Genomic DNA, 17797 nt, shown 5'->3' with positions numbered 1-17797 from the left:
CTACGCATGCGCGACTCTCCTCCACTCTTCTCTCCGACAGCTGTGCGCAACACTCTTACTCCGTCTCATTATCATAAACAACAGCTGCATGCGCGCACTTCGCTCGCTTCGCTCCACTCTCGTCGCGCAAGTGCGCGCATGCGCGACTCTCTTCCGCTGTCTCCTCTCCTTCAGCGGCTGTGAATATAAAGCGGGTAGCGCGCTGCGGTGGTTCAGTCAGCGCTCGCTCTCGTTCGACTTCGCATCACTTTGCTTGACGACTGCGTGCTTGACTTGATTCTTCCGATGAAGACGTGATGGAAGCGACGGTCCCTTCAGCGAGTGGACTGACGCAATCCAATACCAGCATCGGTCCAAACGCTCCCCCCTGATGCGTCGCATCACATCAGGGTTCCCTCACGGGAAGATGGGCGTAATTTCTTTTTTTTTTCTAGCTGGTGTGTTTTCAAAGCTGGGTAAAAAAAGTTTAGTCTTGTGTATTTTTCTTTGCATGCACAGCGCTATTGCTTGCTACCACTTGTAGGTCATATAGTGCCCTGGGAAAGTGAATGTGTCAGAAACTATGAGATATGATGTGCTAGCCTTTTACGGTGAAAACCTTTTATGGCGTGGTAGCTGTCTATTTCAAATCAGCATGGTAGATGTGGTACAAAGCACAGTGTATGATGGCACTTTTCTTATATAACTGGGGTGATGGGTTCATTACATTGGGACCACACACATTGCTGAATGTGTGCTTTCATTTTCATGGAGGTTGATATTGTTACGGGAATAGAGTGTATATTGGCAAGATCCATGCAACGAGAGCCAAAGCACCATCATAGAAGAATGAACAAGCCCAGGTGCGCAAGAGGTTGGTGGTGATAATGACAGGGAGAGATGACGATGATAGCAGTGAGTCACGCCAGAATGTCCCCCTCAGGTCAAGAGTCCTAATCACGAAGAACATAACTGCATTTAGGAACAATATTGCACTCAGTGTGAAGTCAACTGTGAGGGTGCTAATGTGTGGTGGTACATTTGTATCGTTCCCGTAGCTCCTAATGGGTTTTGGGTTGATGTATAAGTGGGTCAGGAGCGAGAAAATGCACTACCTGAAGTCCTGACCTGACTTGTGTGTTGGTGTGTACTTTTGTGCTAAATTAGCCTGATTTTTCTTGTTATATTTTCCTTTTGTAACAGTCATCTAAACTTGCATTTTGTCAGTCTCATGAACCAGCTATTCAAAGCATGTAATGAGCAACATCTCGCCTTTTTTATTTTTAAGTGTACTTTGGGTGAAAACATGTGAAGTGCCCATCTGTGTAACTGCACATTACCTTTTTACAGAGGCTCCTGACTACATCAGAAGAAAGCGTGGCACAGAAGACAGCCAGCTTTGTCAAGATGCTGATTCAAAGGGTGATAATTTTTGTGTTTTTGTTGAAGTTACAAAAACTATTCTACACTCCTGAGTTTTGTGGAAGCCCGTGGTCTTAGTGTTTATGTTTTGTCACTTGCTGAATTACTATGTGCTGTGAACAACATACTGTGAGAATGAGCATGGCGGCGAGCATTAAACTAAAGCTGTGTGTATATATATACATGCACACATGTGCACGCATGCACATGGGCCAGTGTATACACACACACAAAAAAAAGAGAGAGAGAGAGAGAGAGGCTTTGAGTAGATAGCTTGCACAGTTTTTAGAAACCAGATGTTGCATTCTGGCAGGCAAATGTATATCCACTGTCAAAAGTGAACGCGTGTGGGGTTTTGCCGTGAACTAAGGCTTCCTTTGCTGATCTTCCTTACAACTGACCTCCCCAACTCGTTTCCCCCTTCCCCCAGAGTCCCAGCAACAAGCTGGTGAGCCGAGACTGCGCAGTGGCCTGCTGTGCCTGTCCCTGCAAGCCTTCTCTCACCGGTGGGCTCCACAGGACGGCCGCAGGAGGCAGGCTGTTTTGCTTTCGCGGCACTTGCTGGCTGCCTTGGCCCATTTGCGTCATGAACCATTTTTGCCTTTCCTTATTTCTATCTTTCCTCATTTGGCTTGCACCTTGCCTTATTAGCGCCTTACCCTATTTCTGCATTACCCCATTAGCCCCATCTGCACCTTGCTGCATGACGCCTTTCCTCATTTGTGCCTTTCCCCGTTAGCATCTTACTCTATTTGGCTCGTGTAAGCATTTTGACCCGTTAGTGCCTCACCACATTAGCGTTTGCCCCTTGCTGCATTAGTATTTTGCCCTATTTGTGCTTAACCGCATTTGCAATTTTCCTTGTTAGTATGTTACCCCATAAGCGCTGTACCCCATTAGTCCCACCTGCACTTTGCCCCCTTAGTGCTTTACCCTATTTGCACCATTAGAGTGTTACCCTATTTGCACAATCAGCCCCATTAGCGTCTTACCCCATTAGTGCCATCAGCTCCATCTGTGCCGTGCTCCATAAGCTATGTGCCTTATTAGCACCTCACCCCGCGTGTGCCCTTTGCCCCCAGAGGGAGCTGGGGGGGAGGGGCCCCTGTGGCGTCTGCTGGAGCTGGTGGTGCAGTGCAGGGAAGGCTCCCGGCCAGGGCTGCTGGTCGACGGGGAGCTGCAGCTGTTCCAGCAGGGTGCGTAGTGGCTGTTCCCCGTTATTCGCACTTTGCGCAAGGTGACCAGGGCCATTCAAGGGGCTCGTGCTTTGAATGACACATGTGGGGGGGGGGGGAAGCCTAGGTGGTCATGGAGTGATCGATTCATTAACATCATACATTTGGGCTGGGGGTGAAAGGGAAGGAAAAAGAATTTCAGTGGTGTCACGGCTTATAAAGTAGGGTGGGAAGATTGTGCTTTGGCATTCAGTTCCTTGTCATCGATGTAGTTCAAGGGGTATTATCAAAATTTGCCGGGCCCTGGCACAGGGGTGACTCAGAAACGGTGCGTTTGTGATTTTGTCGGCCTCTGCCTGACTCCGTTGGTTCGGGTTCTTCTGTGCAGTCATGCAGTTGAGCCTGGAGAAGTCTGGTGCTTCACACGAGAGCACCGTTCTTGCCTACTTGTCAACTGTGCTGAGAGGTGCTGAGACAGATGTGGACTCTGGTATGCAGCTTTCACTGCTTTCACTTGCTACTGCCTCTGCGAGTGCTTGCGTGCTCACTTTGGGTACCCGCTGCAATGGCTCAGTGGCTATGGCTGTGCTGAACATGAGATGGGTGATTCAAGTGCCGCCCATGGTGGCTGTTCTTGTGATGGAGGCTAGAAATAAAAAATAAAAGCAGTTCCACTCAATGTGAAAGCTGTCAAGTGCAGAGCAGTGATTCGCCAAAGGGACTGTGGCACCTAGGCTTCTGCGAATAGTGGTATTTTAGTTCGAAGCGAATATGAAGTGAATAGTCCTTGGGGTTGAATATTTTCGAAGTGAATTCGAATAGTTGTCAGGTGTCACTGAGCTTCTTGTCACTGAGACACTGAGCTTCCTGGCCTGGTGGGACCTTCATAAAAAAGTTCTATGCAGTGGAATCTTGATGGTACATTTCTGGGTGATACGAATTTTGGAATAATAAGAATTTCTGATAAGTCACGGCAAAATTGGATTGTTTGCAATGGGAAAAATTTTGGCTCTTACGAACGGACCTGCGGGGCCCGGCGGATGATACATCTGAGCCGGCGAGGTACCCGACCGGCGAGCGAGCAAGCGACGGCAACGTATGGGCCCTCTCCTTTCTTTGTCGCTCTTTCTCCAGGAACGGCCGGGCTGTTTTCTACTCGTGAAAACGTGCGGCACATGTCACAGGCGCGTTGCCGCTGTTGCGGAACCACCCCGCGCGGCACACGCGGCGCGCGGCGCGGCCGGTGGCGGCCGGTGGTGGCTGCCGCGAAGTGGTGTCGGGAGTTCAAGCGACCGCTTTTAAGCGCCCTCTATAATGCCGCTCAAGGCACACATGAAGTTGCTTGTGCAGTAAAGGAGCTTATAATGTGGGCAAAAAACGGTATTATAAAACATCATCCGTGCCGCTAGTAAAAGCGCCCATGCAATATCTGCCGGGGTGGTAAGCCTAAACATCTCCGGCGGAGCCAGCCGGCTGTCTCGAGCGCTTCGAAACTGCCGCCATGAGGCACGCCTCCCCATTGGCGCAAGTCATCAAGCTCCTTCCACTTCCGCGCGCGACGCGCGTCATTTTCTGAGCGAGGCAGAAGCTGCAGCGCGTGCGGAATCGTCGATGATGCGGGTCTAAAAAAATCGCACGTGCAATGCCGACGCGCCAGAATCGCGTGCATAAACACGCCATGCGGGTCACGCTTAAGAAGGCAGAAGGCTACAATAACGTTCTGAATGTGGCTTAGCTTGTCTTGGCTCCACATGTAGTCAAGATGTAGGCCTGATGTCAATGGCACTGCGGCTTGCCTAACGAAACCGATACTTGAACGCAGTTCTGATATTCGTTCACCCCGAATACTTCGAAATATCTGAAATTTTAAATTCCGAGTCGACGAAGCGAATTCAAATACTGCAATATTCGTTCGAATATTCGAAGCCCCCGAATATTCGCACAAACCTAGTGGCACCCTCTCTTAACTAGTTTCAGTATCAGCCTGGTGTTGATGCACGGTATTGATACCAGCCTGGTGTTGAGAGGGGCCGCAGTTCCTGAAATGTCCTTAAAGGAACACTGCATTGAATTTTTATTCATTAGGGAAATTAATGCATTAATTCATATTTTTTTTGTATTTAATATTATTCTGTACTTATTTGTGGCCTAGCAACAGCAGCCTCTGTGGCAACAGCGCAGCGCAAAGCTCACCCCCAACACTTTGCATATGACTAACGTATGCCTGCGTGGCGCAGGGAGGAGATTGACATCGCCTTTGCAATGTGCGGGACTAAAGTTTGATCCCATCCAGGGGAAGTGGTGATCTTTTTGAAGCCTCTATTCGGGTGCGTGACGCCGCGTTACTATGGTGGCCAGATACCATGACCCCGGATGAGCTATGATGAGAAAGCTGGTCCCCTAAAGTGCTCCTCACTTAAAAAGCCTGCGTGTCCAGGTTTTCAGGCCCCTGAAAGGGACCCTGCAACACTTTTCGAGCAGTGCAAGTAAACCTGCGCGACGCTTAGCTTACACTACCAGAAATACCTGAGCCAAATATTACACGTACATGAAGCGGTGAGCGCGCAAATCGCCGTGAAAGACGCGGAAAAACCAACCATGCCGTCTTCAGTTCTCCTCATTTAGCACCCCTGGAATGGCCTAAACGACGTCACTGAGGCCCATTGCTCCACCTTGTTTTCAGCATTTATACTACTCATCTTACTGAAGTTTGTGTTCACCGTTCTTTGGTTATGCCTCAGTTTTCTTTAATTTGAGCTGTGATGTTGTCCACCCTGGATTGTTTTCTAGTGGTTCATGTATGCACTTTATACCCCTATAAACATAGCACCTGACAACAGTCATCTTTTGGCAGCAGTGAGCATTCATTGACTGCCTCAGTGTACTCAATGGACCTGACTTTTTGGAGAAGGGGAGGGTGGGTCGATCGACACTTCTGTACTGACATAGTCATATGCTGAAGGGCCTTTTTTACCCATTGCAGAGTCTTTGTTTGTGAGCTCTTCATTGGCCCAAATGTATTATCTAAACCCACTCACAAATGGTGCCTCCATGGTTCTGTTCATTTTTTTTTTTTCAACCTTGGCATCTATTCATCAAGGAAGAAAAGAGAAAATGGAGGGAAAAAAATAACACTCGATGACAGGGGCAATTGTTTTGAGCGAGGAACCCACTTCCGTTTGCTTATTCTTTTCCTAGTTTCCAATTTCTCGGTTGGCATTTGTGGGAGGGTGGACCACTTGCTGACATATCAGAGTGTAACTTCCACGGGTTGTCCAACTCCTGCACACTCTGGCAGTGGCAGTGAGTTCCGCTGCGTGCTCGTGTGCTGCAGTGCTGCGCCGTGTACTTGCCTAGTCGTAATAGAGTTCTCAGCGAGCTAAGTGGCGCATAGAGCAGCAGTGAAAGTAAGAGGTCTGTCACTTCCCATCCCAGCTGCCTCACTCCTACTCTCGAGTGCCCCCTGGCTGGCCTGGCTTGAGTCACAGCTGTCCGCGGGAACCCCGCACTCTTGGTCACTGCTCTCAGCTCTGGCTCAGGTTCAACGGCGCGCCCAACTTGTGGTGAGTGCCTGCCCTGGCTGACGATTGTGTGTGCTCATCACATCGTGTGACACAGGTGACAGCATTGCACGTTGGGTATAACGAGAGCTTCAAGCCCCTGTTGTGCAGTACTGCAGTAGAAGTTGAGGATAGTGCATGCCTCGTACCTAAAGAGGCCATGAATACAAAATGCAATTTTTGTAATAAAAAGGCTGCTGTGTCCTGATAATAGCGATACCAGTATTGTCGCAGACTTCAAATCTAGATATTAAGGAGGGACACTGCTCTTAGAAAAACTTCTTTAATTATCAAGTAAACTCTGTGAAACTTGTCAGTCTTGCTGTGTTTTCCCCACTGATTTGAAATATGCTGTTATTTTTCGAGTAAGTCAATTATTTCCCAAGATAATTAGAGATAATTAGCAATTTTTGGAGGAACAATAGACAAAACAGTGTTGGTCGTAAAACTGTAATCTTCATATTTCCTAATAGGACGCGGGTTCAATTTCTGGCTATGGCAGCTGCTTTTCTGATAGAGGCGAAAAGCAAAAATGCTCGTGTGTACGAGATTTCGGCACATGTTAAAGATCCCCAGGTGGTCAAAATTAATCCGGAGACCTCCACCACAGGGCGCCTCATTGCCTGCATTGCGTCGGCGCATTAAACCCTACAATCAACCAATCAATATTTCCTAACACTACGAACCCTGGTGAGTGCACTATACGCCTCGAGCTTTGCGATTGCTGCGCCGCCTGCCACCGCTTCTCCGCGGCGTTGACGAAATTTGCGCTGCGCGGCTGGTAGGGGCTCGTGCAGTGTTTTGGTTTATTTTGCTTCTTTTCGCCTTTCCGCGCCCCAAAAAAACTTGTTATGGTGACGTCTATAAGCAAAGAGTACGTTTAGTTCACTTCAAAAGCAGCTGTGTCTCCGTAGAGTACGCGATCGCCTGCAAGAGCTACCCGGGGACGTGGTTCTGCGCACTTCGTCGCCGCTCTTCCGGGCATTGGCGACAGTAGCAGCATATCACCACTGTCCCCTCCAAATACGTCAAGCACAAATGAATTCTACTGTCACCTCAATTAGACCTGATACTGGCGCAGTGAGAGGTTAACTTCATTTTGCAGCGTGGACAGCGAATGCGGCTTTGTTTCGAATACATAGCAGAAAATTATGTTTCGGGGATATGATAACCCAGTCCCGGACAATAACTTATGCCTTTTATAAGAATATAAACCATGCGAAAATGTTAATTATATTCCAAGCCTTTGCATCGTTAAATATTTGCCCACACACGCCTTATAACAAGAACCAAGGCAGGTTAATGAAACCACGGAAAAATAAATGCTGTTCAAGTGCAGAAGAAACATAATAGCTCTAACAGAAATGAAAAAAAAAAAGCAGTGCAGCTTCTGACATGCTAAAGACGTTCGTCGAAACTTAAGCCAGGCAGGATTCACCAGAGCAACTATACGCGAAACGCACTGCTATTTCGCAGAAACATTGGTGGGGGGAGGGGAGGGGGACGCTGTGTACAAATGCGGAGCGGAATCAAGCAATGAACATTTTAGTAATCACACACAAATCTCGCGTTCACTGTCCTTTTGTTTTTCGACTTCAATAAACAGCTGATCGTACAGCTGACGCATTTTTTGGAAGTATACAGGGTAGGCAATTCAACAAGCGATGAAAGGGGTCGTTGTAAGAGTGTGGCATGTGATAAGGCCCTCTGATTTCCGTTTCTGCTTTATTCTACAGGCTCCTTGTGCCATATGACGATATTTCGAAGCAGCATTTAGTCGTGGACGCGAAATATATTCTAAGCCCATCTCCGCGCTGTGCTCGCAGAGGATATATATATGTAGCAGATGAATGTTTGCGGCCACTCACCTCACGACAAGACGACTCTGTCGTGTGCTGATCCCCGAGTATAATTATGCATTGTCCATCGTACTTTTGTTGAATATTCCCGGAATTAACACAGACTGGCTTGTAAATGGTGGTGATCAATATCAAAGGTATAATATTGGCAAACGTAACTGGCGTGCTGTCAGGTATGAGTGCTCCGCTGAATATGTAAGCGCACAAAACTGATTTACATCGTAGTGTATACCCGTAGCATGAAAACCTGAGGAACCGGTGGTTACGGAGACACTGCTAGTAAATTCACGGCAGTGTAACTACACTCGGCTCCATCATACGGTGGTTCCGCGACGCTGGCCTGTGACACACACACCTGGCGCTTATACAGACCAAATATACCACACTATAATCGCGTCAGAAACATTTACACTCTCGTAAACACACTCCATTTGCGAACAGAGTGACTGCTCCACATAAACATGGATTTCAAACGCCTGAAAATGGTAAATCTCGGTCGTGAACGTGCCGCAAAAGCAGTGGCGACAGTGGTGAGTGAGACGTGGACTCCCGCGGCTGCTTTCGAAACGGGCCGCTAGGGGGATTTCAGTGGCGCCCCTACAGGCCGCACTCGAGGCGTATAGGAAGCGGTTTCTTGATGCACCTCTTTGAACTAATTTTATAGCTCATTAAACTTTGGCACCAGTGGCAAGGAACCATTTTGAATGCCCATTTCAAACACTGAAGTTTAATGAGCTGTGAAATTAGTCTCAAGCAATGCATAAAAAAACCGGTTCCTTTAGTGCACTCACCAGTGTTCATAGAATTAGGAAACATGAAGATTACAGTTTTATGGCCCACACTGTTTTGTCTATTGTTCCTCTAAGAATGGCTAATTATCTCAAATTATCTTGGAAACTACTTGATTTACTCAAAAAATAATGGAATATTTCAAATCAGTGGAAAAAAAAAGCAACAAGACTGGCAAGTTTCGCAGAGTCTACTCAATATATAAAAGAAGTTTTTTTAAGACCCATGTCCCCCCCTTAAAGGGGCCCTAAATAGGCTGCCAAATGTTACGATTTTGCGTGCGCAGTCACTGGAGTACTATCCAAGGAACGTCATCCCGCAAAAATTGTTTAAATTCGTTAAGTATTAGCCGAGTTATCGCTCATTAAAAGGGGCCGCCCATAAGGCCTGGGGCTCTCCTCCTCTAGTAGCCCCTCCGAAGCACTGTGGAAGCCGCGACGTCATCGACCCGGCGCAAGACCACCGAGAGAAACAGGGCAATCCATCACCCTCCTTGATGTACGTGCAGTCATTGGCTGCGCCAAGCCCTGCGCGCGCTTTTTTTTTTTTTTTTTTAGCACTCGACGCGCATGCTCCGCCCACCAGATTCCGGTTGCACGGTGAGCGCTGTCGCTGTGGTTCGCGTTCGCGGCGCCGCACTGGGCAGTGTCTCGTGCGTCATAGAGGCGCGTCAGAGCCGGAAAGAACTGCGTCAGAGTGCGCCAGTGTGGCGGCAAGGCATGGTTGGTGAGCCAGGAGAGAAAGTGATATCTTTTTTTCGTGTTTGTGCGGCCCCTGCTTTACGCAGAGGTGTAATATTTGGTACACGTTGTCGTGAAGGGGTACTCTAGCGATTGCGCGATTGAAATGGCGACCTTCGGAAGCCTATTTAGGGCCCCTTTAAAGAAAGCAGTAAGGTTGTGGAGCCTCAACAGCTGCTTTTGTGCCGGGACTTCATGACATTGCAGAGGCTTGCTTGCACGATTGGCGGTTGCCGATGAAAGCCACAGCTGAGGAACACGGCTATGCAATTGTAGTTTGATTGTACCACTTGTATGCTAACATGCGGTTAACGCTCTGATAACTCTATTTTCAGTACTATTATATTCCAATATGTAATATGCAAAACTGAAAAATGTCTCAATATTTCTTATTTTTTTCCCGCTCAGAATGTTTTTCGGGGCTGAAAAGGAGTTGAGTGAGCTACCAAAAGCTAGTTTTCTCAAATTGAACAAAGTGCTAATTTGCCTTCATGGCTGCCTTAACACTTCCCTGCCCACGGGAAAAGCAGTGATCACGGGTAGTCTAGCAAGTAGTAATCTTTTCCCATTCGCAAAAGATATCTAACATATAATTGTATGGTATTGAAAAGTAGAAGTGTAAATTTCCTTTGCAATGGTAATTGTTTCAAACAAGAATGTTTATGTGAAAAAAGAAAGAAAGCTGCGCAGAAAAGTTTTGTGACAAATAAAAAAAACAAGCAAAAACGTCAGTGTTGCTCCACACAGAAAAAACGCAGAAAAAATTTGAGGCACATTTTTTACACATAGTAGCAGTGCAGAACTCCTGCAAATATGAAATTCCTAACGGTAAAATTTCTTGAAAAGAAATGCCCCTGGTGGGTTTCGTGCCACCGGTGAAAGCAGTTCCTCAAACTCGTGAAAAATAGGTTGCATCGCAGAAAACATTGGTTTTCTTATCTACTTTATTTTGTTCTTAACACATTTTACAGTTTCGATGCTAATTAAATTTCGCATTTTGTGGGGGGGGCTTGTCTTGAACAGGGGTTTCATGTTCCCGGCTGGTTTCGCACACTTTTACTTTCCAGACTAAAAAACCGATCAATAAAAGTTGTCCTCAGAGTCAGTGCTGCTAATATCATCCGAAAATTCATGTGTAGGCTCGTCCAAATCGCTAGAAATGCAGCGTTTCCACAACGTAGTTGCGCGCAATGGCATCGCCATCGCTGTATCTTCACGGCGCCCATCACATGACTCCAATTGCTCTTTTAAAAATTTGCACTGCGCGAAAAAACAAGAGCAAGGAGGATGTAAATGTCTCTGCTACTCAGTAGATGGCGCCAGCTCTGAGAGCACAATCAGGAAGCGCCAAATTCAAATGGGAAAACGTCAAAATTTGAATTTCAAAGCGTCGATAAACAACTACTATTGATTTGAACAGGCATGAGTGTTAAGCCGTAGCTTTTGTGTTCGAAGAGTTGATGGAGCAGTGAGTGCACTTGTCACTGTGGCATGCCATCCAAGGCGGGCAAGGTGGCAGTGCGAGTGCCATGTGCAGGGTGAGCGCTCTGTGCTGGTGGAGAAGCGTGCCCTTCTGCGGGAACTCGGCTGCAAGGATCCCGGCCGTGCCCTGGTCACCCTGCTGTTGCTGCCCATCCTCTTCCAAGGGGCGGGAGTGGCTCGGGTGTCGTTGCGCTATGCCGACTGCAGCGGCCTCGCCTATGCACTGGCCACGCACATGGCTAAGGTACTCAACGTCTCCGCACGCCGCACAAGGGGGGGGGTTCTCAGTTTTGTCCATTTAATGTTTATCTCGAGCGAGCCCAGATTGGCTGAAAGCAGATGACCGGATGTCGTGCGCAAGTTTCCGTTCCCTTGTGGGTACGAGCCTTCCACTTCCTGTGTGCATCCAGCGCCACCTGCTGGTTCATTTAGAAGACCTTTTTGTTTGTATTGAGCAACTTCTAAAGGAGCCCTGCTGTTCGTACTCAGTAGCCTAGTGGGTAGGACTACTGGTTTTGGCACAAACGGCTTCGGTTTGAGAGCAAGAAATGCAGAAATTTTTGCAAGAACCGTGAGTTAGGTCAGCGTTGGGGCAGGGTGCAGTGTACGAACACATACGCTCTGCATTGCACTGGAAGTGCCTGGCTTGTACTTGTCTCAGAACGGAACGTTGCCTGCGGCGCGGCACAAGCAAGGCGGGGTGTGTGTTTCCATGCTTGTCATTGGTCAGAGGCCTCGTGAGTGCAACTACGTTGCGATTGAAACGGACATGAAGGAGCAGACAAACTGAGAATTCCGCACCTGTAGTACCCTCCGAGAACAGCCTGGTTTATCGTTTCAAGGGAGCCCCAACTACACTCGGGTGCCGCTTAATTATGGGGGGGACGTGGCCCTTAAAACAACTTCTAATTTTCAATTAAACCCTGTGAAACTTGTCAGTGTCGCTGCTTTTTTTCCCACTGATTTGAAATATGCCATTATTGTTTGTCAGTCAATTAGTTCCCAGGTTAATTAGAGATAATTACCAATTTTTGGAGGAACAATAGACAAGACAGTGCTAGTCATGAAACTGTAATCTCTATATTTTCCAATACTATGAACCCTGGTGAGTGCAATAAAAGCATTGTTTTTTTTATGTACTCCTTGGAACTAATTTTGCAGCTGTCCTAAGGCTCTTGCAAAAAGTGGGATGTGTCTGGCGCTGGCAAGAATTAGTAATAAATGGAATGCAGTTCCCAGCAAAAGTTTCGCGATTCAGGAGTGAAAATATAATTATGTTTTCACTTTTCTAGAATCTGTTTCAAAGGGGTTGTAAAAGTTGTCCCAGGGCACAAATGTATGCGTATCACTGCACTATTACAGCCAGTGACTTTTATCAAACACTCATTTTGTTATGTGTAGACTAGTAAGTTGCTTGATATTGAATTAATGTCAATTCAAGCTAGTTGGTATGCCATTACAGTCTACGCCCGTTACAACGGACCTTCTGAATCCGGAAAAAAACGTCCGCTGTAGACGAAGTATGCAGTATCCGACGGAGGGGGGGGGGGGTATGAGCCCTACAGTGGGTACTTTGACCGATATTGCATACACTTTGTTCTTTCTACACGCCTGCAGCATCTCAGCACAGTGTTCGCGCGAGCGCAAAGAATCGCGTAAACACCGTTTCCAAAACTTAGCACCGGCACTTCGAAAAGGCGTAGCGCATGCGGTCAAGCGTGTAAAGACGCAAGACAAGCTGAGCAAATAAAGCAAGAACATAACTAGGCGCAATTATAAACCAGCTATAAAACATCAGCCGTGCCCATCAGCATTAGCTAGGCTCTTTAAAATCCCCTCACGACGAGGCAGGCTTTCCCGAAACCGGTCGTCAAATAAATCGGATCGCTGCCGCAGCTTCCACATTTTTAGCGATTTTATTCTGGTCATTGAAACAGCTGTAATGAAATATTCTGATGACGGACAGCTGTAAAATCGAAAGTTAGACCAGTTGGACTGCGCACGGGTACCGGCAGATTACCCACAATGGATGGGGAACAACCCCTACTTGAGGCATTTCTTACCTTTTTCACCGAACGGAACAGGAACGATGCATGCGTGGGAATAATAAAAGCCGAACTTCACTGAACCAGAGTTTTTTTATTACATAAAAAAACTGACGAGGGCAGACTCGCCTCCGAGTGCACCACTTGGACTATTCGATAGCCCTGTTTTCAATCTCACCGGAGTCGCGTTTATCGGCAGTGGCCTTGTTCTTGACGGTAGAGCGGACACTCTGATTAGACAGGCCTGTACTTCTGGCCTGTTGTCAGCCTGTTTTTCCCCATGTTCAACAGCGTTAATTACGCTTAATTTATCCGACAGTGAAATCAGCTACTCTGCCGCTCATGCCGCTGGTCGCACAAAAAAAAAAGCCACTGGCACTGGCTTGGCTTGGCTGCGCCAACGACCCGGCTGCCAGCAATGTTGCCAGACATAATAGTTTTCTTGCCAAAATAAACAAAGAAAAAGCACATCGGGTGCCGGCCCCGCGCAAGTCCGCTATAAACGTTCAGTCGAAACAATTTTCACCTAAAATTTAGTCTGTTGTAGCCGATAGTCTGCTCTAGCCGGGTCCGTTGTGAGCGGAGTGGACTCCATTTAAAATGCATGGGGACCAGACAAACCAACAGAAATGGTCTGTTGTAACTGAAAGTCCGTTGTTGCCGGATCCGCTGTAACGAGCGTAGACTGTATATGAGTTAAGGCACCAGGCACGACTTCAGGAAAAAAAGATTTCCTGAATCCTTTACGGCACAAGCACCTAACAAACCAGGTGCTTGTGTTGCAAAGTCAACCAGTGTGAGCCTAGGCGACCTGCATGCACAAAACCGCATCACACTCCACTTCTATTATGTCAAAAACGTAGTTTACGAAGTTCTCTTGAGGTGCAGCCGTGTCTACATCGGGCAAGCAGGGCACTGCTTCAATGACCAGTTGCTGGAGCATGGCGCGACAGTGAAAAGGGGTACAGGAAGCAGCTTGATGCTACATTGCAAGACCCAATGCACAACCGAAACCTGTGTGCCAGAATTGGACCTGACGAAAGTATTGAAAAAATACAGCAAACAGCACGAAAGGGAAATTTTCGAAACCTATGTGATTATTGAGACAGGCGAGAGATGTGTTAGCAAGCCTTCCATTGATCTGTTTGCTTGCGAGATTGACTGTCTGGACAATTAGAGTGCACGGCTGCCGTCATGCTTTTAACAGCTTTTTGTAGCGTTGTGACGTTGTATTTACACAGCTTTATAATCGCTGTCACTGCGAAATAAAGTGTAGTTGTCTGTCCTATCAAAATCCTTTTTTCCTGAAGTCATCAACCAGCTGAAGGCCATGGCATCCCGGACTAGGGACGCCACCCACCCTGGATGATCAATGATAAAGCATCGAAAATCATCCATTGCACCTTTATTTTTTGCAATAAACATTTTTCAACAGGAAAGTGTTTTATTCCCGTATACACGGAGATTTCGCTGTCATCATATCCGTCACGGAAGTGACGCTAGTACAACGAAGTAAGCGGCCTGTAAAGGTGAACCCCCGCACACAGGGTCTTCTTGCGGGGAAGCAAATTTTCGCACGTAAAGAGTACGTTTGTTTTCAGCTTTTATATTTTGACACGAAAGTGTTTTACGCCACCATACCCCAAGATTTCACTGACGTCATGTCCGTCACAGAAATGACGCCAGTAAATCTTTGTCGAAGCGACCCGCCAGCAGGACGTCGCTCGCCAAGCACACCCACAAGACAGCCGCCGACCCACAAATCGTGCTCAGCTGCAGATTTCGCTGCACATTTCCCTTTCGTGTTTTATTGATTCCTATGATAGAGGAATCAACCACAGTTTTTCTTTCTCTCTCTCTCTCTCTCTCTCTGTCTGAAGTCGTGCTTTGTGCTTAAACCTATATGATTGCTTGACATCTTGTCTCTGTTTCACTTCTTTTTCATAGAGGGACACCCACTTGCAGATGGCTGCCCTGGATGCCCTTGAGTCATTGTTCCCGTTCGCGCGGCTCTTGGCCCATGATGGTGAGCATTGCTAAGGAGGGTGTGGGAGCAAGCTTGGAAGACAGGGATCAGAGTGCCTAGAAAGGCGTGCATAAAGCACTTGGATTTTGCCTGAATTATGAATTGGAGGGCGCCATTTATCGCTTGGGTTTTGCTTATCATTCTTGCACTGTATTTCTTAGCGCATCTGAAGACAACTCAACAACAAAGGGGGCAATTGGAATCAGAGATGGGAAAATTATAAAATAAATTTATATTGCATTACTGGGTTGTAGGGGTGGTTGGAAGTCTAGATAGGGACAACCTTCACCTGGCATTACGTAGGTAGTGATGAAGGTGCACAGTTGGGGGGTAGTGGCGGTGGGGTGATAACGGTTTCCTGTGGGACAATGCGTGGTCAAGTATTGGTAACAATCAAATATCATTGAAACTGGCATTGCATTTTGTGTATTCTCCATCATTGTTACTCATCCATGTTTCACCCCGGCCGTGGTGGCTGCTTTTTTTCATGGAGGTGGAAAGATCCCCAGGAGGTCAAAATTAGTTTGGAGTCCTTCACTACGGCACGCCTCATAATGCAGGTGTAGATTCGGCGTGTTAAACCCCCAAAATTCAAATTCAGATCGTCTACGTTTCGTTGCACAGCAAACCTTTCATAATCAGCTAGCCCATAGAAACATTTAATCGAGTGGAAATCGCTGAGTGTAGCCAATTCCAAGGTGCTTGCGCATGCAGAGGGCTGCCAGTGCTGCTTGCCTGCTCACCCGTGGCTCACCAGGGTTCTGGTGCTGGGCTCCCTGAACGACAAGGACTGCATCAGGCTCCTCGACCTGGTGAGTGTGCTGCTCACTTGCTTCCCCGCAGACTGGCGACCACACTTTGTGCAGCAGCTGTACGCCGCAAATGTTCCTGATCATTGACTGCTGTATTTCGGTATATTTTAAGTTTTACGATGTGTCACTGTCATGGCCGTGCATTCGGGGGGGACCTGAAAAGAAAGGGGATGACACACTCCAGTTGTCGCTGCGCCCGATTCCGGCAATGTATGGGCGCTTTCTAGCCACTGTTACGGTCATTGTTTCCGATTGGCTGTGATGACATTGTCACTCTCGGCTTTTCAGTCTCGGACTCACTGCAGACCCCCCACAAAGCAATCCACATTCATTTTTTCTATATCTTCCTGTGGACTATCCATGGTGAATCCAATACTGTAATTGGAAGAGCCCCATTATTTCCACGGATGCCTGAACAGCGTGAAAAGCATGCAGTAGGGAAGCGGTTTTTCGATGCATTGCTTGGGACTAATTGGACAGCTCCTTAAACTTTGGTGGCACCAGTGGCAAGGAACCGTTTCGAAAGCCCGTTTAAAACACCAAAGCTTTATGAGCTGTAAAATTAGTTCCGAGCGATGCATCAAAAAGTTATTGCATTCGCCAAGGTTCGTAGTATTGGAAAACATAAAGATAACAGTTTTTATGGCTAACACTGTTTTGCCTGTTGTTCCTCCAAAAATGGCTAATTGTCTCTAATTATCTCTGGAACTAATTGACTGACTCAAAAAATAATGGCACATTTGAAATCACTGCGAAAAAAAGCAGCAGGACTGACAAGGTTCACAGAGTTTGTTTTAAGAGGCATGTCCCCTTTAAAGCTGGTTTTGTTTGGGAATCCTGTGTCACAATGTCTTCGTGACAGTATAAAACCAAGGCACAATTTTTACAAAGAGAATACTCTGCACTAGTGAAATATTTAATGTTCAACATTTTATCAGCTAAGACTTTCCGGGCATGTCTCTTCACTTTATTTTCAGTTACAGATTATTCAGGCATAATCTTGGCAACTTTTTGACAGGGTACTTAGTGCAGCGGATAGATGTGCATTTTTCATTGCTCACATGGACAGCTACCCTACAAGTGCACTTATGTTTTTCACTAAAGTAATCCCTGCATCTTCAATTGTCTGCTTTTGCCACCTCTTGGGAGACGTGAGGTTTGTCATTGATCTACTGGAAGAAGTTCTATTCCTGATAATTGTTCTCTAAGGATGTCACTAACGATTATAAGGTAGAATGATTATGCTTAGTTTTAACCCGAGGTGTTCATAGACGCATCGCTGTTCTTGTGAGGCAAAAAAGTATTGCTGGACAGTGGGGGAAAAAAATATTCGAGTGTGCATGATCAGTTCAGCTGTAGAGATTTTTTGCGAAAAAAAAAAAAGTTTTTTCATACTGTGCACCAGATGCTGGACAATGACTGTGTCAATGAGGAACTAGTGAAGCACCTTGCCACCTTCACCAACAAGATATGCCAGGACGGCAGCAGCCAAGCCAAGTCGGTGGCTGCCAAGGTAATCTCGGAGGGAATGTTTGCATGCCTGGGTGGAGAAAATGCTTGCGTGCCACCATGGCAACCCGCCGTGTCGGCTCAACCTGCCAATTGGCTGGTCCCGCCATCATGGCTCAGTGGCGAAGGCAGGCAGCTTCGCAGGAGCTATGCAATTATACCATAAAATGCAGGCAATATGATCACTACGCCATCCAATTCGGGACCAAATAAATGGTACGACACTAAATTTCCTTGTATTAAATTTTTTTTTTAGTCCTCTACAATTAGTGCAGTTAAACTTACTAAGGTAATACCTGTAATATTAGTTGTATATATACTGCAGCTGTTATTCGCCTTTTCTTCTGGTTTACCTCGTGTGATGCATTCACATTGCACATGAATTAACTTCAGCTCAGT

At 46.9% G+C, this 17797-nt stretch overlaps 1 protein-coding gene across 1 annotated transcript in view; it reads left to right on the top strand.

The window, feature by feature from the left end:
- LOC144146138 (uncharacterized) overlaps positions 1 to 15991 on the top strand; it is a gene marked incomplete in the record, with an annotated part of 88655 nt that extends 72664 nt beyond the window's left edge. The window contains 8 exon segments of the mRNA XM_077678094.1: positions 1330 to 1401; positions 1832 to 1934; positions 2484 to 2597; positions 2965 to 3066; positions 6012 to 6139; positions 11062 to 11250; positions 14999 to 15077; positions 15792 to 15991. Coding sequence (XP_077534220.1) covers positions 1330 to 1401; positions 1832 to 1934; positions 2484 to 2597; positions 2965 to 3066; positions 6012 to 6139; positions 11062 to 11250; positions 14999 to 15077; positions 15792 to 15976 — 972 coding nt within the window.
- Between the last annotated feature and the right edge of the window lie 1806 nt (positions 15992 to 17797).

The sequence above is a fragment of the Haemaphysalis longicornis genome, unplaced genomic scaffold (genome assembly GCF_048455015.1).
Source record: "Haemaphysalis longicornis isolate Haplotype H1 unplaced genomic scaffold, Haemaphysalis longicornis Haplotype H1 scaffold_7, whole genome shotgun sequence".
NCBI classification, from domain to species: domain Eukaryota; kingdom Metazoa; phylum Arthropoda; class Arachnida; order Ixodida; family Ixodidae; genus Haemaphysalis; species Haemaphysalis longicornis.
This window is presented reverse-complemented; position numbering and strand designations above follow the sequence as displayed.